General features: G+C 48.8%; 1 protein-coding gene across 5 annotated transcripts; it reads right to left on the minus strand.

Annotated features, from left to right (window-relative positions):
* Nucleotides 1–1574: 1574 nt before the first annotated feature.
* Nucleotides 1575–21502, minus strand: PM20D1 (peptidase M20 domain containing 1). Of its 5 annotated transcripts, none has more exons than XR_010377115.1 (14): nt 21213–21502; nt 19254–19340; nt 17417–17649; nt 16881–16967; nt 15719–15852; nt 15307–15426; nt 14423–14498; nt 13982–14043; nt 13661–13739; nt 11633–11704; nt 5678–5846; nt 3515–3614; nt 2998–3171; nt 2178–2301 (listed from the first exon to the last, which is right to left on the minus strand). XR_010377115.1 is itself a non-coding variant. In XM_031438705.2 (14 exons), the coding sequence occupies exons 1-13, from the start codon at nt 21373–21375 to the stop codon at nt 3120–3122; spliced, it is 1434 nt and encodes a 477-aa protein (XP_031294565.2). In that variant the 5' UTR covers nt 21376–21502; the 3' UTR covers nt 2186–2301; nt 3073–3119. The 5 variants fall into 5 exon arrangements, 4 of the variants coding, with proteins under 4 accessions (XP_031294564.2, XP_064333191.1, XP_064333192.1 ...); XM_031438705.2 differs by having other exon boundaries at nt 2186–2301; nt 3073–3171; XM_031438704.2 differs by lacking the exon at nt 2998–3171 and having other exon boundaries at nt 1575–2301.
* Between the last annotated feature and the right edge of the window lie 5 nt (nt 21503–21507).

Consider the following 21507-nt stretch of genomic DNA (forward strand, 5'->3'; position numbering starts at 1 on the left):
AAGAGCTGAACCCAGAAGCTGGGGTGGGGGTGGTAAGGAATGTTGGCACATAGAGGGAGGGGTGTGAATAGGGAGAGGTCAGCCAGGGGAACCCAGAGAGCTTGAGCTAAGACCAAACCCAATAGCAAAACAGCCTTTGTCCTTGAGGTCTCCCTGGATCAGAGTGAACGAGCCACACACCACGGCCTCCTGGGGCAGGCAGTGTGCTGTAACTGACAAAGCACAGGACTTGGGAATGTTTGAGCTGTGTTTGACTTCTAAGGCTGCCCCTTAAGAATGGTGTGATCTTGGGCAAAAGGCTTCTCTGAGCCTCAGTATCTTCTTTAGGACTATTAGCACGGGCTTTGGCTTCTGCCCCGATACCTGCACGACCTTGGGCAAATTGCTTAAACTCTGAGCCTCAGCTGTCTCAATGGTAAAAACCGGGGGAGTGACACTTTTGGAGTTGTCAGCACTAAATAAGATAATCAATCGACGGGAAGGAGATTTCCTCAGTAACGTAGGATCATGGAAGAACAATGAGCTTGGGGTCAGGTGACATGGGTTTGAATCTGCCCCCTGTTAGATGTATAACCTCTCTGAGAACCAACTCCTCCTTGGTAAGAAGAAGGGCACCTTCTTCACGGGGCTCCGATGAGATAAGGTGTATGAAGGCACTTTGCACAGCTCTGTACGAATGAGAAGAATCCTTTTGGTTCTTCCCTCACCCTCTAACAAAGGCTGTATAAGTACTGAATTGGCCAAAAAGGGAGGGTGAGGGAAGGAATGTGAAATCTTAGGGGGAGTAGCAAAAAACCCTCAAATAATCCCTGCACTGTGTTTCTAACTTCCCATTAGGCCCAAGCTCCTAAAAAACAGCTCACATCCCCAGGCAGGCAGATGGGACGGGGCAGGGGGCTGTGAAGAGGGAAAAGGAGCCCACTGCTGTCAAACCCCAGGAAGGCATGGAAGGTCCTTGCCTGGAGAAGAAAAAAAGGGAGTTTTTCAAGTCCCAGCTCCCTCTGTGTCTCCCTCCATGACCTCATCTCCCTTGTGATCCACAAAGCACAGCTCCCAGCCTTGAGCCAAGAAATGCTGCCTTTCAATGCCCCCCACCTGACAGCTACTGAGCAGATTCAAATATGCTCAGGCTTGGATTCCAGAGAAAAAAGGCAGGAGTTCCGTAGCCCCCAAAGGGAGGGCAGTTCGACCCCCTCTCCTGCCTGATCAGCCAGGGCAGAGCCCCTCAAGCCAGTCCCCCACCCCATGCCCTCCAATTCCCTGGACATGATGCCAGGGCCAGAGCCCTGCTGGTCCTGCGCTCCAACGAGAGGCTGGGTCATGAGTGCCCTTCTCTTGGGAGCCCGGCCCGCAGGATGTGCCAGGGAAATGTTTCCACAGATTAGTGCCTCCTGGGGTGGGACAGCAGCAGCAGGTGGCAGGAGTAGGACAGGGGAGGGAGCAAAGCCCCAGGAACGCTTGGGAGGAGCCCAAGGACAGAGGCTTCCTTCTCCAGGCTCCAGCCTCCAGAACCAGGAGGTCTGGGGTTCCTCCAAAGCCCTGTGCCTCTGTTTCACCCCTCAGTGACCAGTTGATGTTGCATAGATCATTTTATTTGACCAACTGTTTGGGTAATTATGGTAGCAGAGTTTGACTAAGTCCTGCTCCAGGGGTAGAACAAATTAGAGGGTAGGGGGAAGGATGTAGGGGCAGGAGAGGAGAGATGAAAAGTCAGCTAAATAACCCAAGGAGAGTGGGGGCAAAAAAGGGAAAGGAAGTTACAGTAAGAAGAAATATATAATTGATGAAGACAGCCTAACAAGTATGTCCTAAATTAAACACTTGTAAAAGGTAAAACCTGGTTGATATTTTAAAAATCTGCATTTAAGTCAGGCCTTAACAAGGGGCAGTTAAATCACCAGTGTAAGACAGACAAGCCAGGTACCTTCTAAGATCGGGCCAAGAGGGCAGTAAATGCCAGTCAGTGGATGGCTGTAGTCCTCGGGTGGAAAGGAGAAACCAGATTCCTGCTGGCCCTCCCTTCCCCCTGGCCTTGCTCTTGGGTGAGTCTGAGGAGTGAGCAAGGCAGGTGGGCGAGGTTATTATAATGACCCAAGGTTTCATCAACACTGGCTTTCCGCCTTGGGTTAGTCCTGGCCCCAGCCTCAGGCATCCCTGACCCAGCCGGCTCCCCGACCTCATAGTTCGTGCAGGTGAGGAGCTGGCATCCGGTCTGCGTCAGCATTCTGGATCAGCTCAAAGATGAATTTCACCTGCGTCTCATAGGCTTGGACTGAGATCTTTTCGTTGATTCCATGGATGCTGAGGGAAAGAGATATGGGGGGCAGAGTCCACTGCTGTAGTACAAGTGTTATTACAGAGCACCCCCTCACCCTACATCCCCGGAGGCAGCCATTTGTAAGAAGTGAGGGCTCATATGACATGTTGGTCATCACTCCAGGATCCCTGACCATGGCAAAGAACAGTGCGGGGAGATAGTAAACTGGGGAGTTCAGAATTCTCTCCTGCTCTGGAATCCATTCGATAATTTCTCCTTTGAGAGGAAATGATCTCTGTAATTCTCTCTTTTAGGCCAGAGTCCCAGCTAGACTTATCTCTAAGCCAGCACCCCCACCCTCACATTACTAGGGACACAAATGGAAAGGGAGGGCAGCTCCCCAGGGTACCCACGGGGTTCCCTACTTCACTGGGAACTTCACCACCAGACCTGATGCCCACAACCTGCCTCCCCAACATAACACAGTTCAACACCTGACCAAACCACACCTGTAACCTCAAAGATGAAAGAATATAAAGAAAAGCTACCCCCTCGCTACTCCCACCTCTGTGAAAAAATGAACCAAAGAACATCCCCCCATGAAATCTATACTTTAGCTCATATTCAAATATTTTTGTTCTGTTGGCAACTGACTTACGATGAGGAAATCAGGGCTGGATATGCTAAGGAGCAGAGGGCTAAATGGAACCCCCCCACCCCACACACACCCCGGGACTAACAAGTCGCTGAAGAACCCACAAAGCAGTAATTCACACGCAGTAGTTGAAATTGGTGAACATGTCTTCGGTTCCTACGGTGGGTGTTTCTTTTGCGGATTCAAAGCACGAGCCCACCTTTGACCTCATCCGTGTTTGCATTTCACTGAGTGGTAACTGAGAACTCTGGAGTCTCTCCTTTTGGGGGAGAAAATGAGGTCCAGAGGGGAAGCACTCTTTCAAAGGGAGGCAGAGCTGGGATTAGCACCCAAGGGTCCCAATTCTTACAGGCTCTCTCCAATCATCTGATTATCCCCATCCCTGAAAAATAGTCACCAATTCCCACAAACTCTGGGGAGTGACAAGACTCTGGTGCTGAGGGAAGTTGGCCAGTTGGGTTCTACAATGTCTTAATTTTAGTTTGTGCAACCCCAGGTTTCCCCCATTCTGTGGACTGTCAGGAGAATGGGGTGGGAAACAGATAGGTCAGTGTATCTCCCCTCTCCCCACCAAGCTGTCCAAACCTGTTGCACTCACACACCTGCGGAAGCCCTGAGGCTGCAGGTAGATGGGGTTGAACCGGTAGATGCCAGTGGTGAGGTTCGTATAGTGTCTGCTGTCTGTGTTGCCGATGCAAATACCTAGAAAGGGAGAATCAAGAGGAATGGGGCTTTATGAGAGCAGCCAAGCCAAGACAGTGGTGGCAGGTGGGCTATCTGGAAAATCAGGACCCCTGAGTCACCCCAAAAAATATCTGGCCCCTCTTTGGGAGCCTGCAGCTATGAATTTTTATCCTCAGGCTACTAATTCTCAAAACCTTTCTGAGAAACCATTTTAGCCAGGACCATGGGATCTCCTCTCAAGGGCATTAGTGAGACACCTCTTGAATGGTCCAAAGCTAAGTACCCTTCTCCATGATGACCAGGGAGGCCAATAGGTTCATTTCATACCCATTGCCAGGTTATCCTAGAAATCTAGACATCCAGAAATCTAAGTATCACTTCTTTATTGCCTGAGCTTTCTTGTATATCACCCAGGCCAGAAATAAACACTCTCGGGGGTAAATTTCCTGGTATTCTTGTCCTCTGAAGGAGGACTCTGTTTTCTGAGAGTCAGACTTCAGGTCTGGAAAGCCCCAGGACACTCCTGGTGTCCTGCGCTCTTAGTGTCATGGCACTCCCCAGCTGGGGCTGGGACTTGTCCCTACTATAGGAGGGGACTTTGAAAAAAGGCGCCCTGGAGCATGAGTTAAGGATGATATGTGTTTTGTTCTATTTTCCACTCCTGATTTCAAATGGGTAATCAGCCCCTTCACAATTCCTTGCTTTGGGGATTTCTGCCAGTTGATGCCTGCCTATCTTTGTTCCGTGAAAAATCAAACTCTGTTGATGGGATTATGGCAGGTGCCCCAGAAGGCAGAGGGGAGGGGAGGGAGCCTTTGAGGGCCTAGAAAGGAGAATCAGGGAGTGTGAAAGCCGGGGTTCCTAGATGGTGGGGACCCAGTTCCTGTTCTGTGGCAGGAGTCCAAGGAGGTGGCAAACCTCAGAGGGTATGTTCAGGAAGGATGTTGGGTCTAAAGTCAAAGATCCCACTCCCCAGACGGGCCAGGAAATCAGAGGAAATCTGCAACCTGCAGTGACCCTGTGGCTGAAACAACGGATGTCTCCGAGGTAACCATGAGGACCCATGACCTCAGGCTAAGGGACCCTGATGCCATGTTGCCACATAAGACCCTGAGGCCTGATTCAATGTGGGGGCGGGGGTGGGGGTGCTTGGAGTAATGTCTGAGGTTGAATTTCTGAGGAGTGAGTCAGATTTAAGTTGATTTTTAAAAAGTCTGCTTTTTTCACACCTGAAGAGTTTATGGATGCAGAATTTCACTGTACTCTCCTTAAAAGCCCATACCTAGCATGGGGGCAGGTCCTAAGAATTAGCTTGGAAAATGAGGGAATCCATGACTAAACCCAGAAAAAAGGCAAGTGGACACAGGGCCTCACATTAGAGCATCTCTTCCTCACATCACAGACCAGAGATTCTCAAACTGTGGTCAGCCATCATCTGGTGTCAGAATCCCCTGGGGCATTTGTTAAAACGGCAGATTCCAGGGTCCTCTGCAGAGCTGGCTAACCCCAATCTTTAGGAGTGGGTCCAGGTAATCTGCATTTTAATAAGTTCCCTAGGCGATCCTCTTCTACTCTGGAAATTGAGAACCTCTGTCTATGCAGTCTGTAGATCTGGAAGGTACGCTGCAAGACTGGGGAAGGGGCCGAGAGGCACTGCTGCCGGGAGAGGTCAGGGGGTTCATGCAAATGATACAGTCAGGAGGACTTTCTGGGCTGCAGATTCCGAGCTCTGTTGCTGAGCTGTTATTCTAGAATGGATCAGAACCCACCTTGGGGGGAACCTGGGCCCCTCTGCGTCTCCTCTGAAGGAGGGGGAGGCTGGGCTGAATCCTCTGAGAGTGACTGGCCTAGGTTAAACAAGGACCCAGGCTTGGTTGACCTAATTGTTTGTTTCTGCTCCTTTCCTGTTTGCTTTCTCACTTCCACTTGGAGGGGAAAATACAGTTCCAGTCCCATCATGAGAGGAAGCAGCCAGCTGTTTCCAGGCTGAACAGCTGGGGTGGGGGTGGGGCAGTGAACACTGGATAGGAAACAGTCCCAGCCCTCACCCCTCCCCCAGCCACCCCTGATGAAGTCATTACCTGGGACAACAATGTTGATTTCCGGGAAGACAGAGTGTATGGTCTGGCGGAGCAGCTGGTAGCCCAAGGCCTGATAGTCAGAGGGGCTGACCGGCAGGGGGTCAAAGGCATCCAACACCTGGAACTGGACCCGGTCATCAGCCACAATGTCCTTGGCTAGTTTTAGGACCTGGAGGGAGGAAACAAAGAGAGTTCAATTTCTTATCGATCTGCCATCCAAGTACCAGGTGAACTGACACAGTCCTGCTTTCTCTCCAGCAAGGCAGAGCCCTGCGGTTTACAGAGGGGACTCATTTTAGCACTGGGACCTCAATTTCAGCTGACTGGTGGTAAGAGATAGAAGAGCTGGGTCTTTCTGGAAATCTCCAGCAGGGGAGATTTAGGTTAAGTGTTTGCGAGGCTTGCCTTACAGCCACGAAGCAGGCGGGGGATTGGACAATCAGGAAACTGTGTCCTTCCCCTTGGGTTGTGAGCTATGGGCCGGATGAAACTAGAGAAGAGACAGCACAGTGGAAACCATCTCGAGGCAGGAGGAAGAGATGTGATGACCTCACTTCAACCTGGGAGAGCCTCAGACAGGTGGTGAAAGGGTCACACACTTTTCTTTCTTTCCCCTCTCTGGGCATCCCTGCTTCCTGTTTGCAACCAACTGCACCGGAGCCAGGAAGATGAGCTCAACAGACAAAAAGTCAGGAGTTGGGGGACTGGTATTCAAGTTCTCTCTCTTTGCCTCCTTTCCTCAGGAAGGAACCTGAGGAAGCTTCTAGAAAATTTGGTCTGAAATGACTAGGGCAGGACTCAGCAAAAGTCCTGGTCCTAGGCAGGATGTAGACCAGACCCTGAGGATCAGAACACACAGAGCCATGTGGGAATGGACCAGGGGGCTGGTTTAGGGTGGCCCACCCAAACCCACCCAGCTACCCAGAGATAGCCCCAGCACTGGTCTCAACCCATCTGATTGGCAGTTGCTTTAGAATTGTCTCTGGGAAAAGGAGAGAGTATAGCTCAGTGGTAGGTGGGGTGTGTTGAGTTCAACCCCCAGTACCTCCATTAAAAAAAATTAAATAAATAAATAAACCTAATCACTCCCCCAAAAGCAAATAAGAAAGGAAGAAAGAAAGAAAGAAAGAGAGAAAGAAGAGAAGAGAAGAGAAGAGAAGAGAAGAGAAGAAGAAAAGAAAAGAAAAGAAAAGAAAAGAAAAGAAAAGAAAAGAAAAGAAAAGAAAAAGCTGTCTCTGCTGTACAAGGGTGAGTGTCTCATGGCTGGAGGGCGTTGTCTCATGAGCACCCCTTTTGGGTCGGTGTCCCCTAGCAGCATGCTACGAGCCGAGTCTGGAAAGGAAACGAAGGTTCCTACTTCTGGCTTAGAAATCACCATTTTTTCTGCCATTGGATTGGGGGAGAGGTCAACTCACTCACCAGTGCTTATTTTCACTCTAGCCCGTATGTCCAAAACACTCTAATACAAGAATATAAAGTCTTGATATATTCTTGACCCACCGGGAGGTTCCCAAAGTCATCCCCTATAAGGTGGGTTGGGACTGTGCCCGCTGCCCCCCGCCGAGACGGCACACTGACTGGACCTCCTTCAGTGAGAATCATAAGAGTCTAGGTTTCCCACCTCATTCCTCTATTTCCAGGGCCAAGAACATAAACGGCATGCAGTGAACGTTGGGTATACAAAATTGAAAGATGTGAACCAATAAAAATAACAGTGGGGATTGTCTCATTAAGTAACTTGCCCGAGGTTTATAACAGTCAGTGTCATGGGCTGTGTGCCCGAGCCTGGTCTGTCTGACTTCACAAGGACGATGCTTTACTGCTTCCACAGTACAGACAGGCTGGGGTGGAGTGGAGAAGAGACAGAAAGACGGTGGTTTTCATTTAAAACAAACTCCTTAGTGGTATGAATTTTGAGCCAGAATTTGAAGGATATGAGACTGACGGAGAAGAGACAAGGGGTAGCCTGAGCACGGAGAGAAGCACGCACAGAAATTGAGCAGAAGCACCGAACTTTGTCGCTCAGGTGGCCACTTGCAGTTGTGTGACTTCGGGCAAGCTCCGTAAGCTCTATGTCTTGGCTTGCTCATCTGTTAGCACAGGATACTAGTAGCACCTGCCTGGTAAGGCGGTTGTTACCCTTACCGGGATATATGCCATGTGCTTAGCTGGTTCCTGGCACACAGTACACACACACTCCAATATATTTTAGCTGTTATTTGCCTTTTTAGAATAGAGGGACCACCCTGGGTGATAATCAGAGACAGAAGGATAGGACCAAGGGGAGGGACTCATCAGTGGTAAGAGGACCTCAAAGGTTACTTTAGAGCAGACTGACCCATCATTTCTTTGAGCTCCTAGTCCTGACAGCCTAGTCCCACACTGTGCTGACTTGTGTTTTAAGCAAACTCTTTTTTCCTGAATCCCTCTCAAGTGAATGATAGATTCGTCTAAGGAAAGGACAATGAATGCTTAAAAATTGGTAAGGTGTTTAGTTAGCAAGAGCAGCTTCGTCCTGCTGTAAGGCTGCTCATTAGAGCATCCATGACAGGTTGTCATTAGCTTGTGCTTGAATAATTCCAGTGGCAGAAAGGTCACCATCATGTGTTTTTAATCTATTCCACATTTGAACAACTCTGTTATGAACTTCTTCCTAATAATGAACTGAGATAAGGCTTCCTGTAGCATCTAACTTCCCTCCATCTCTCTCTCTCTTTTCTTTTTTGATATTCTATGTAGACCACAGATACAGGTACTGGACACATCAGCCGCATTTCACCTCTGTTGAGATGAGAGGCCTGAGCTCTTGCTGCCTGGATACTGTTCCCAGGTTGTTGCTCCTTCTTGGGTCTCAAGGTAAGTAGCCCTCAGAGACGGCTGACTACTGTATTTAAAGCTGCTCACCCCCCACTCCCTCCTCCACAACCACTTTGTGACACTTCATCCTACAATCATCTTTGTGGTCCCCGCTTCTTAAAAAACCACCTGGTTCATTCATTTGATTACTTGCTTACTGCTGCCTCTTCCCCATTAGCATGTAAGCCCCAGTAGGATGGGGATCTTGGCTGTCTTGTTCAGCATTTTCCCAAGTGCTTGGAAGGATGGCTAGCCCATAGTAGCCACTCAGTAAACCCTTGGCGAATGAATAAATGGAGGAAGAAAGGAATTTTCTGTAAAACACTCCAAACAGGTGGACATCCATCCTCTGAGAAGCTCATTACCATCCAAGGTGCCATACTCGAACATATTTAAGTGGGTGCTCCTTGAAGCATCTTCCAGTGGCCTTATTTCTACTCCCCGAGGCCCACTGAGAATAAGCTTTCCTTTCTACTCAGTGGTCTGTCACATGTCTGAAGGCTCTTGTTCCTCAAAGATGGATGCCAGAGACCTATCTGGCATCTGTCTTTGGGACAGACCACTTAAAGATGGAGGGAGAGGGTTCTCGGAGCCATTTAAGTTCCCACTTGACCCAGCCCAAGGCTCTGCACCCTCGGCCCTCAGACCAGCAGGGAGTGTCCCTGACGCATGGAATCGGAGCACGAGGAGTGGAGTGACCAGGACAAAGCTGTGTGCTTTTGGGACGATGGGGTCTTTCGTTCCTCACTGGGGCAGGTGAGCAGGATGGGCCTGGGGATTCCAGGGAATTCATCAGATAGGTGGGGAAGGAAGGCCATGGTGGCAGGGGACTGGAGGGGAGGGAAGAGTGCCAGAACCCGGGGAGATGAAAGCCCCAGCTGGGGGCAAACGGCCCTTGGAAAGGGCATGGAGTTGGAATGAGGCTGGAAAAAAACTGGTGGAAAGAAACTCAGTGAGGGGAATTCGGTGATTTCCTGGCCCCATGAGCCCCTGGGGAGAGGACAAAGGTTGGCACTGGATGAAAAGCAGCAGAGCCCAGGTCTCACACTGTCCCAGCTCCCCCTCAATGCTGGGTGATGCTGGGCAGGCTGTCAACCTGTCCCCCTAATTCCTGCGGCCAGGGGTGTGCCTCCCACCCTCTGTGAGGATGCACAAAATCCTCCACTGGGAAGGCTCTATGGAGAAAGGACAACAGAAGTCTAAGCGTGGTGGACCCTGGATGATTTGTGCCAGGGACTCCGGAAACACCACCTGCCCCTCACCCTGCTTAACTCTGGAACATAATATTCATCTGACAGTTGTTATGTTGCTTCTTTTGATCACTTTTTTTTTTTTTAATGGAGGTACTCAGGATTGAACCTAGGACCCCGTGTGTGCTAAGCATGCACTCCACTACTGAGCTGTACCCTCCCTTTTTTTTGGATCATTTTTGGAAGGATCAGATTTACCTTTTTTAAAAAAAATTTTTTGGGGGGTGTAGGTACTTAGGTTGGCTTACTTATTTTTAGAGCATGCCTTATGTATGCTGAGCATGCCCTCTACCACTCGGGCTATACCCTACCCCCCTAGGTTTACCTTTTGAATTCTTTTTAGCTCAACCTGGTGTTTCAGTGACCTGGCCTTTCTTACCGGTGTCATATATTCTGTGTATTTCCTGTCATTCCTTATCTTTCAGCTCAAATGTCACAACCTTAGGGAAGCCTTGCCTGACCTCCAGACAAAGTCTGTTTCCTTGTTATGTTCGGTTTATAGCCCCCATTCCTCTTCATCACAGCACTCATCATGGTTTGCAATTATACATTCATTTTTATAATTTTTAGATTGATGTTTATAGCAGACCAACGCAAGGCTCTGTCTGCAACCCTTTTCTCTCCAAAATGTACACATCCTTCCCATAGGATTTTATTGGCTCTAGAGGATTCAATTAATAATACTCCAGCCTCTCTCTCTAGTTCATTCTCTCCCTACACATGAGGTGTTTATAATTGCTTATTAATGTATTATCAGCTTCTCAAATTTCTAAACCATGATATTTCTCGGTGAACTTGCTCTTCTTCCCGAATTCCTAATCTTGGTTAAAGGCAGCAGCACTTGGCCAACTACCCAGGTTTAAAATCTTGGAGCTGCCCTGCCTTTCACTCCCCCACATCCATTGCACGCCGCATCCTACTGAACCCATCTCTCACACCCGTGGCCCATGTCCTCTTCACCCCGTGACTTTGCAACAGCTTCTTAGCTGTCTCTTCTCACTCCAGGGCTTCCTCAGCATTGCCACTAGCACTGTCTCCCTAAAAGAGAATCTGAGTACATCACAGTCCTGTGATATACAAGACCCCTGATGGTTCTCTTTTGTCCACAGACAAGAGCCCAAACTCCACGGCGTGGTGCACAAAGCCTGGATCCCCAAACTACAGTTCCGTCTTCATCTCCCATCACTTCTCCCCAAGTTAACTTACTCTTTAGACTTTATTTTAGCCTTTCTCTGAATGTCTTACTTCTAGCACAGCCCTGCTTGTCCTTTAAGTCCCAGTTCAAATTTCTAGTGATCAGAAAAGACTCTCTAGATCCTCAGAGGCAGCATCCGTCCCCTTCTCTGCACTGGCCCTGTGGGAATTTGTTTGTCCTTAATTGTTACAAGTGCAGTATAGTTTGGGGGCTAAGAGACAGACTCTGGAACCAGCGCTAGGTGTGTAATCCTGGGCATGTTACTCCCCTGCTCTATGGATCGGTGCCTCCGTTTTCCCTGTTAAATGAGGAGAATACATTTCCTACCTCATAGCGTGGGTGGGGATGAAATGAGTGCGTGAACATGTTAGAACAGGGCCAGACACGTAGCAAGCCCACTATGTGTTTGCTACGATTTCTTTCCTTTGCTGTTTGTCATTTACTGTTGTTATCCTTCGTCTCCCACCCCCAGACTCCAAGTTCCCCCAAGCCACAGACTGTCCATCCTAGCCAAGCACCTGGCGCATAGGAAGCCTTCGAAAAAGGCTGAACAAATCAGAGAATGGGCCAGCCCTGGGACTGCAGCCAAACCCCAGTCCTGAGAGCCACGCCTCACTGATGCCGACCCAGTTGTTGGGAACAGGGGGTACTTACCTCCTGGACTGTCTGTGCGGGGTCGATTCGTAAGTTGACTATGGCCTGGGCCACCGGGGGGATGACATTCACCTAGAGAGAGAACCACAAACTGACCTGAGGCGACCTCAAGAACCCCACACCTGATCCCTGCCCAGGAAATGCCAACTACCACCAGCAGGGGGGAGAGGAAGCTGATTTGACTTAAAAATCCAGGACCTCATTTTCTCAGTCAGCCCCTGTCTTCTCTGCACCCTTGACATGTGGTTATGTCCGAAGCTAGAGGTATGTCTCCGTGTCAGGCCAGAGCTTCATCCTTCTTGGCCCTGGAAGTGGTCACAGAGAGCTGATCAGAGCAAGGCTGCTTCCTCTGTGACTGCCCAGACATCTCTGTTTTGGCCACTGGCAGTCTCCCGTGCATGCTCTTTCTGGGGGTGCCCGGGACCTTTCTGCAGCGGTCCACATTAGTGCTCACTCAGGACAGCGCACCCAGAGCCTCCCCAGGCCTCGCCATGGCGTGTGGGATCCCCGATGGGGGTGATCACGAGGATGGTGGTTGTGGTTTCGCACATCCAACTGCAAAATTTGACTGTGTTCTCCATCTGGCTAGGAAGACCCCGGGACTAGCTGGAGAAGAGAGTTAAGCTACAGAGGGATTTTTCCCTCAGAGACCGGATTCCCCAACTGCGTGTCTTTCTTTTAACTGGCATGATGCAAAAAAGTGCCTGGCTAGGGATGGGAGAACTGGGCTGTTACAAATTTAGCCATGTGATTTTAAAGAATTATGACCTCTTTGTGCCTCTGTCTCTCAACTGGCAATTGGAGCAATAATCCTCTAAGAGCTGTTAGGAGGATCAAATGGAGCCACAAATGTGAAAAGGAGTCTGGACAGATAGAAACACCATTCAAATGCAAGGACACAGTACTACTGTTTTGGTGAACACTCAAGGCAGCTGGTGAAGACGGCTCGGGTCTGCCGTCACACACTGGACACTCCAGTCAGTTATGCCAGCAATTAATTCTGAGGCACCACTCACTTCTACTCAACCTGGGCTCCAGATGAGCAGAGCGCCACAAGGCCACATTGTATTCTAGGTGAGTGGTGCTCCCTGAAGCCGTGCTGGTGGTACTGGAAGAGCTTGGAATGATCTACCTCCTTTCAAGATTTTGAAGGGCCTCGGTGCAGGCAAACTAGTGTGGCTGTGCACGTTCCTTTAAAGAGAGAAGCCCCTTAGTGGCCAGTCCAGCTCGAAGTACACCAGTCTGCTGAAAAGTAATTCTTAGGAAAAAAATGTATCGAAGTATTGGTTCACCTGGAACTTCTTTTTATAAAAGTAAACGTCATATAGAATTTATGTTTGCTAAGGCCCCACAATATTTAGTGTACTTTGGGGAAAGACAATGTGTACATACATATGTGTGTGTGTGTATATATACATATATTTTTTTCCTTTCAGCATTTTGTTTTTGGACAATGTATATATTTTAAGTGTTGTATGTATCACAAATGTTACAGATTTTTAAAATGGCAGGTGAGTTTCTCTCATTCAACTTAAGGTAACATTAGGGGAAAATAGATTAACCATTCCTTAAATTTGTTAGGTGAATAAATCTTTCAAAATACAAGGAAGAATAATAAAAAGGCAGTGGAGAGGCTGGGAATCTTTAGCTTACATGACCGAAATGCTAGGTAGGTATGTTACTGTTGAATGAGTACTGGTCACCAGAGTTAACTCTCAAATAACGCCTCTTCACATCCGTGTGATGTTTGTGTCTTTGAAGGGGGCAGGCACAAAGAGCCTGAGGGGGGCCCCTGAAACATATGGAACTGGGTCAGGGATTTCAGAGAGTTTGTAGACATTAGCTAGAACCCCTTCTCTGGAGACTTATCCATCTGATGACACAGGACAGTTCAGCACTGGGCCTTCCGATTATTATTCAAATTGTAACCAGAGGAGGAAGGAGGAGCCAGGAAATAAAGGGAAGGAGGGGTGTGTGGGCGGTAGGGGGTGGGGAGGAAGGTGTGTAAGAGGAGCCAGGTGGTGTTACCTTGACCCCCGCGTTGAACATGGTGAGTGCCGTGGTGGTCCTAACCAGTGCATTGGTTATGTCATTTCTCTCCATCCACCTAAAGCAAAAGGACTAAGTCAGGCATTGTCCAATGGAAAGAAAGAATGGACTATAGGTCTACCCACTTTCCCGAACCTCAGAGACCTTTAAGACTAGGAGGCATGACCTCTATACAAATTAGATGTAGTGTCTGGTGGCTGAGGAGATGGTTGGTCAGGCGGAGCTAAGCCAAGGGGAGGGAACTGGGAAGTGGGTAGATTTGGCGGGGGAGATGTGAAGGACGGGACAATAGAACTTTACCTGCTTACAAGGGGCCGAAATAGCCACAGGTTGCTCAAAATTATATTGGCGGGGAAGGGAAACTGAAAGGGAAAGAAGCAGGTTTTCAGCAGGATTTCAGAGGGGTCAGCAAAGCAGGGTCACTCTTCCTGGGCCCGGGTCTCTCCTGACTTTAGATCTGCCTTAAGGGCCCTTGGCAGTGGCCTCAAGGATGATTGGGAAAACCAGCTCTCCCCAGGGCTCCCAGTGTATTAGGTTTCAGGTTCTTGGCCTGAGCACCAACAGCCCCAAGGAACAAGCCAGGTCCTTGCATCTTGGCTCAGCCACTGGCTGGGAACAGATGAGAAAGGGCAGAGCACTGGTCAGCAGTTGGGACATTTCATTACTCTAAAGGCAACTTCTCTGCCACCCTTCCTTCCTCTTCCACAGCCAAGCAGGAACGTGTGAGACCCCTTCTCACACCTCATTTGCCAGTTGCTGCAAAGCCATCTTCATCGGCCCGTCTCCAAACATGTTGGGCATCGGTGTCTGCTCCAGTCTGGAAGAGAAATGCAGTTTTCAAGACTTACCGAACTCAGTTGAGACCATCAGCCTGAAGAGGAGGAGGGAGACAGGACATTTCAACAGGCCTGGCCAGGAGGTCTCCCATTCACCGCCCCATCACCTCCACCAGTCCAACCATTCCAAGATCTCAAAGCATAAGTAGGACCACCTCTACCCCACCAGCAGGGGCTGTTCCTGTCTACCGAGTCCACAGGGCATCACCCACTCTCAGAGTACCTACCACACGGTAGCAAAATTGTCAGTCTCTTTTGCTAACTGTTGAGTTCCTGGAGGAAAGGGACTGTCTGGTTTTTCCACCACTGTATGCCCATCACTGGGCACAAAGTCTTGAACATGGTAGACTGTTAAATATTTAACTGAATGAATAGGATTCCTCCCGCTCTGCAAGAAAACTGGCCAGAGGTGAGGTCTGTTGTCACAGACCCTGCTGTCCTCGCCCACAGCCAGCAGCCTTTATTTGTCTTTGTCCTCTTCCCAGGGCAAGGGGAGAATTTAGATGGTCCTTTTCCAGCTTGTGAGCTCTAACTTCAGGCCTGGACTTTGACCTGTTCCAGCTTCTATCTAACCGAGCTTTCGTCTGCTGGCCTTTGCTTGTCACATGCATTGATCTTCTTGAGACCTTTGGCCCTTGCCTGGATACTGGTAGCTCTGCCCTCCCGGCAGCCCCCAAGGCAGCTTCTCAGCCTCGGGACAGGAAGCTTAGCCTCCTCAAACTCAAAGTAGGCAAGTGCCAGGTCTTCCAGCCTGAGTCTGGCAGGCGAGCAGGGCCCGGAGTCGCCTACCGGCTGACAGCGGCGGAGAGGATGCCAATGCTTGTCTCCTTGGGAGGAGCTGAAGAGTGGCCTGGAGTCATGTTCACTTGCAGCATGAGGTTCATCGCACCCTTCTCAGAGACGGAAATCCTGTAGGACAGGACCAGAAAGGGCCCCCCTGACCTCCACCCTGAACCAGCCCGTCGGCCCACAGGCCCATCTGTGCAGTGGTCTGGTGGGCCAGAATCTCAGCTTCACGCTGCTTAAAAAACTTACACTAGAGGAGGAAGGGAAAGGGGACCCCAGACCTGGCCCAGGGCGACTAAAGCCAAGAGGAGTAAAATAAAGAGCTGTCTCAGCGTGACTTACAGATACCAGGCTGAGGTCACCTCCCGTGGGGTGAGAACACCTTCCAAGGTTGGGGATGGGATACTGTACTCACATGGCAAAGGGCTTCTTGAGATTGGGAATGAAACCGTCCAAGATGAAGCTCCCCTCATCCACGATGAAGGCCAGCTGGATGCCCCTTGCCTGCAGCAGGGCTGAGATCTTCTGAGCCCCGTTTACCCCTGACACCTGCAGGCATTGAACCCAGAGCCACTGTCCTTCTCAGCCAGCCCTCCAGATATGACTCATTCAGCTTAGCTAGGGGCTCCAGAACCTCCCGCCCAGACTCCTTCCTGGGGAGCAGGGCCCTCAATAATCCTGCCTCACACAATCCTGCAATGTCAGGTTCAGAAGGGCCCAACTGCCCTCACTTCACAAATGAAGAAACTGCGATCCTGAGTGTGAAGTGATTGGCCCAGGGTCAAAGTAAGTGGCATCGCTGGAAAGAAAACACATTCATTGATCTCTCTTTGGGTCTCTTCCCATCACACCAATGTTTCTCAAGGTGTAGTTGGACTTTGTTAAAAATTCAGATCTGTGACTATCACTAAGTGAAAGAAGCCAGTCTGAAAAGACTACATACTATATGATTCCAACTATATAGCATTTAAAAAAAGACAAAACTATGGGGTCATTAAAAAGATCAGAGGTTGCCAGGGTCTGGGGGAAAGAGAGGGATGAATAGGCAGAACATAGAGGCTTTTTAGGGCAGTGAAAATACTCTGATACCATAATGCTACCATATACGTCATTAGACATCTGTCCAAACCCAAAGAACGTACAACACCAAGAGTGTACCCTAATGTGTACAATAGCTCTGGGTGATTATGATGTGGCAATGTAGATTCATTTGTTGTAACAAATGTACACTCTGATGGGGGATGTTGATATTAGGGGAGACTATGTATGTGTGTGGGTTGGAGGAATAAGGGAAATCTCTGTGCCGTCTCATTTTTGCTATGAACCTAAAACTGCTCTTAAAAAGAATAGTCTTAAAAAAAAAACCAAGTTCAGATCTATGGCCCAGGGCCCAGGGATCTGCATTTTGGTCAAAGTCCTTAGATATTTCTGGCAACAGATAAACAGAGAAGTTGGCAAACTACCACGCCGTATCCTGGAGACTGTGCCGCTGGGGAGCTACTAACCAGGCTAGGATGAAGTGTGCTCCCTCCCTCAGTAGGGGACCCAGAGGTAGGTACAGGGTGAGGGGGCTCTACCTCTTCATCATGGCCCAGAGCAATGAAGAAAGGTCTTCGGGGTATGTAGTTTCTGATCAGCAGAAGCTCCAACGCCTGCATGATTGCCTGGCGGACAGGACAACAGAAGAGGAGAAAGGCTTTTTTTATCTAAGTGGGAGCACCAAGGCATCAGAGACATTCAGCTGCCTGTAACAGGGCTGATGGGATCAGGATGTAATAGACTCTCTTTAGAGAGAACAAATTCAAATGGTCCCCGGGAGTGGGATGTAGGGAAGTAGAGCTCCACATAAAACCTTTCCCACCTGGAGAAAAGCATAAACTTATCAGCATCAGAGCAGAAAGGGTGCCTGGGGGTTATCTCTTCTAATCCCTATTTCACAGCTGAGAACTCAGGGCCCAGAAAAGGGAAGTGACAAACTGATGGCTGGAACCCAGGTCTCCCAGAGCCAAGGCTCTTTCTCCCATAACCTCCTGCCTCTCAGGGGTCAGCCAAGCTCCCCCATCCTGGGTTGATCTTCAGGGCCCCACGGCAGAGGGAACATAACATTTCAGACCATAAGAGAGTTTTTGTTGTCCAGTGTGCCTCGACCATAGATGAAGCCATCACGCTCCAACCCGGAGAATGGGGGCACGTCCCAGCCTTCGTCAGGGGCAGGTACCACGTCTATGTGAGCGAGGAGCATGTAGGGCTGCAAGCTGGGGTCTGAGCCTTGGACCATGAACAGGTGGCTGTACTCTCCCACAACTTCATGCTGGATAAAGCTGGTCTGGAACACAGTAGGAAAGACTAGAAGCAAATGAGAGAAAGCCAGATTCAACAGTTGCCTTTGGTTTTCCTACCATCTGGTGCTCCCTCTCCTTATTTTTTTTTTCTTTAAAACATGCAGCCTCCTTTAGAAAGCCTTCTGGGACAAAGCCAGTCTGATTTCTGATTTGACCAGACCATCCCTAAAATACCTCCTCCCCATAGTTTGATGTGCTATTACTATGCCCGTCAAGACGCTCCATTATGACAGTTAAAACCTCAAGATCTGGCTCGGTCTGGCCTATAATGTTGTCACAAATACATGTCTGTAACAGAATAGGCTATGCAGACTAGGACTATGTTAGGTTTTTTGGTTGGGGAGGTAATTAAGTTTATTTATTTCATTAGTTTTTTAATGGAGGTACTGGGACTTGAACCCAGGACCTTGTGCATGCTAAGCATACACTCTACCACTTGAGCTATACCCGCCCCCTTGAGTTTTTGGTTTTTTTTGTTAAGTTTTAAATATAGTAGCCACAGTATCCAAATCACTTGGAACCAAACATGACACATACATATCTCAGAGATATCATATATATATATAAAAATCAGGGATTTTTTTCTCTTTTACAAAACAATTCTCCTACTGTTTGCATTCTGTGTAGGTAAAAGATTGTTCTGTCTAGCACATGGCCACACTTTTGTTTGCAGGTGTGGGTGTTTCCAGGGTCAGCTGTTCAGGTTACAGACAGATCTTAGCACAGGCGGCCTTCAATACATGGGAGAAAGAACTTTGACCTCCCTCTGTGCATACCTGAAAACAAACAAATAAAAAAAAGGAAGAAGAATATGCTTTTATCTTGTCAGCCAGATTATCTAGTTTACTGTTACTGTACATTTCTTTCCTGACTTTTATCTCCTTTTTAGTGAAGACTTCCAGCCTGGCTGCTGGGGATTGATCCTGGGCTCACCTGCTCCAGAATGTTAGCGAGGGGGCTACTTGCTGTGTCTACGCCAGCCTCTCACCCCTGCCGACTTTAGAGGGGCTATTTTTCATTTGATTTAGGAAGGTGGCTTTACTATTCTCCAAGATCTTTTTATATGGGGAAGGGGAGCTCCAAGTCTCCTTTTTACCCTAACCCATCCTTCTTTAGCTCATGGACGGTAGGGTGCTGGGAGAGGACTGATGTGACAGTTCAGAGTTGTTGATGCCTAGAAGCTCAGAAATGTGCTAGTAATGAATCTGGAGTGGGGTCTGGGTGGGTAAGTGTGTGTGTATATGTTGTAGGTGTGCATGGAGGTAGGAGTGGGAGGAGCATGAGGCATAGTTCTGGAAACTCGCACAGGAAGAAGGAATTCCTAGTCTGAATCTTTTGATTATATCATATTTACTCACTGACACGTATTGAGGGCAAAGATTGGGGGAGTTCAAACTACAACCCAGCAGCTGTGTTCTTCAAAGGGCAAATCTATAGTCCCCACTCTGTGTCTACTCCCACTCATGGACTTTCCCTTTATCCCTCCCCACTATGTACAAACTTTTGTCAAGAGAGGCTCATGGAAATTAGGTTGCCCTTTTATCATCTTGTAAAAGAACTGTCTTCAACGCTACCTTTCCTACCCCCTTTCCCCAGTCTGTGGCTGACCTTTACGAATGTATCTTCCAAATTCAGTCAGGGCTGTCGTGTTGAGCTCCTTGGAGCTGAAGGACACTGTTGGAATCTGGATGGCACCTGTCAGAGTCAGAGACGGAAGATTACAGATGATAACAACCATTGATTTTTCCACAGCCCTTTGTACATGAAAAGCTCTGTTGCATGTATTATTTTATTGCAGAAGGAAAAACAATTCTTTGAGGTAGGCACTGCCGTTTTCCCTAATTCAGAGGTGAGGAAACAAGCTGAGACAGGTTAGGTGAGCTGCTCAAGGTTGTCCAGAAACAAGCAGTAGAACTAGGGTTTAAACCCATGCCCTTTGCATTCATTTAGGCTAATATGGTTCTTAAAGGAAAGTAAACCCCAAGATGGGGTGGAGGGGGGACATTGGACAGGAGTAGATTTTGCACCCTGACCCAAAGTTCGAAGCTTCTGTAAATTACTTCTAAGGCCTCCCTCTGCTCTGAAGCCACCATTCCTTTGATGAACCCAAGCAGCCCACTGTTCTTGGTCCCTACACCAATGATGCTTCATGTGCTTTTCTGTACAGAGAGCAGCCTTATTCCCTGTGGCCTGGCTCATCCAGTGTCTCACTGATCTCTCAGCCAAGTCCAGCTTTGGGGTCACATGATGCCTGAGAAGGTGTGAATTTAAAAGTTCCCAAACAAGCTCCTCAGCCATAAATAATTTCATCCACTCTACACAGATGTCTTGGTTCCTGGATTGCCACTAAGATCATCCCTTGGTGAAGGCTTGATTATTTGAGTAGATGGCTGTCCAAAAACAGTGGGAACAAATGCTCCTGGGGGAGCTTGACGTCAGGTGAGGGCCTCTGACTTCTGTACTCAGTTTTGCTAAGGATCAACATCATAGCTCACCACACAGATGGGGGAAGCCGAGGTTCAGAAAGACAAAATCAGCTGTCTATATGAGACTGAGTTCAGACTCAAGATCTAAACTCAGGTGTTTTGCCCCCTCTAAGCCATGTTGCTATAAGGCCCCTATGTTAAGTTCTTACCTAGCTTTTGCTTTCTCTCCTGCAAAGAGACTCTGGTGAGTGGCTACCCAATGCCTTTCAGAGAACAATTTATACTATGATGCTTTGGGAAAGCCCTGCTCTGCTTCCCAGGCTGATCACTCCAGCACAAGCCCAGTTTATATTTAACAACAAGGGTTAGCTTTTGGTCCCTGAATCTATCTGCCTGAACATTATTCTATAGGCAGTTTCTTTTTATCCATTACTTAATGGAAGGGAAAAGACTGGCGCTAAGACCAAAGGTGAATAAGGATCTCATTATACTACTGGATCTAGAACTCTACAAAAACTTTTCCCTTTTCTCTTGGAAAATGCAGATTGACAGGGTAAATAAGTTTTTAACCTTGGTTTTAGGTCTGGGGAGGAGATGTCCTTCAATTAGGAGAGGGAATTAGGGACATCCCACACACCTGTAACACCCCACACCTCTTTTCAGAGCCATCTAGAACCCAGAGGATCCTACAGGCACTAGATATTCCCATCCCGTGGACACCCCTTGACGGGGAAGATCATTTAACTGACCTAAACTTCCATTTCCGTCATCTGTAGAAAAGATTAAGATTATTCAGTATTGGCTTAAGAGATTTAACAACTGCAAACTATCGAAGGTTAAATAGCTGTTGTAATGCTCCAGGCAAGTAGGGGTGGGGTAGGATGGGTGATAGTCACACCAACACGGGCGAAGTTGAAGCTTCCAGGCTAGGCAGGGAACACCGGAGTCGTAGGAAGCCAGGTCTAGAAGAGTGAGGTCCCCAAGGCAGGCAGGAAGTGCCAGGAATGGGGCTAGGGCTCCTCTAGGGGGTTACGGAAGTCGAACAGTGGACCTCTGAGGCTGGAGACGGGAGTCACGGGTTAGCTCGAGGAGACAGGGAACTGTATCTGAGAATAAGTGGGCGAAGGGAACCCAGGTTCACCTTTCAGCGCCTCCTTCATCGTGACGCGCTCCTTTTGGCTGAAATGAGAAGTGATTCGCGGCGTCCTCTCATGCTCCTTGCCCAGCAGGCCCTTCGACCTGGAGACGGCGGCAATACCTAGCAGCAGCACAGCCGCTAGCAGGCAAATGTACGGCCGAGGCATGCTCCTCTCAAGTCCACGCTGCCAGTCGGCGGCTGGAGTTTGGACCTAAACGCCCACCCAGCCCGCATTCCTCTCCCTGTCACAGATAGAATTCTTTCAACTTCCTTAGCCCCACCCCACCCCCAGAGATGG

Source organism: Camelus dromedarius, chromosome 21, assembly GCF_036321535.1.
Source record: "Camelus dromedarius isolate mCamDro1 chromosome 21, mCamDro1.pat, whole genome shotgun sequence".
NCBI lineage: Eukaryota > Metazoa > Chordata > Mammalia > Artiodactyla > Camelidae > Camelus > Camelus dromedarius.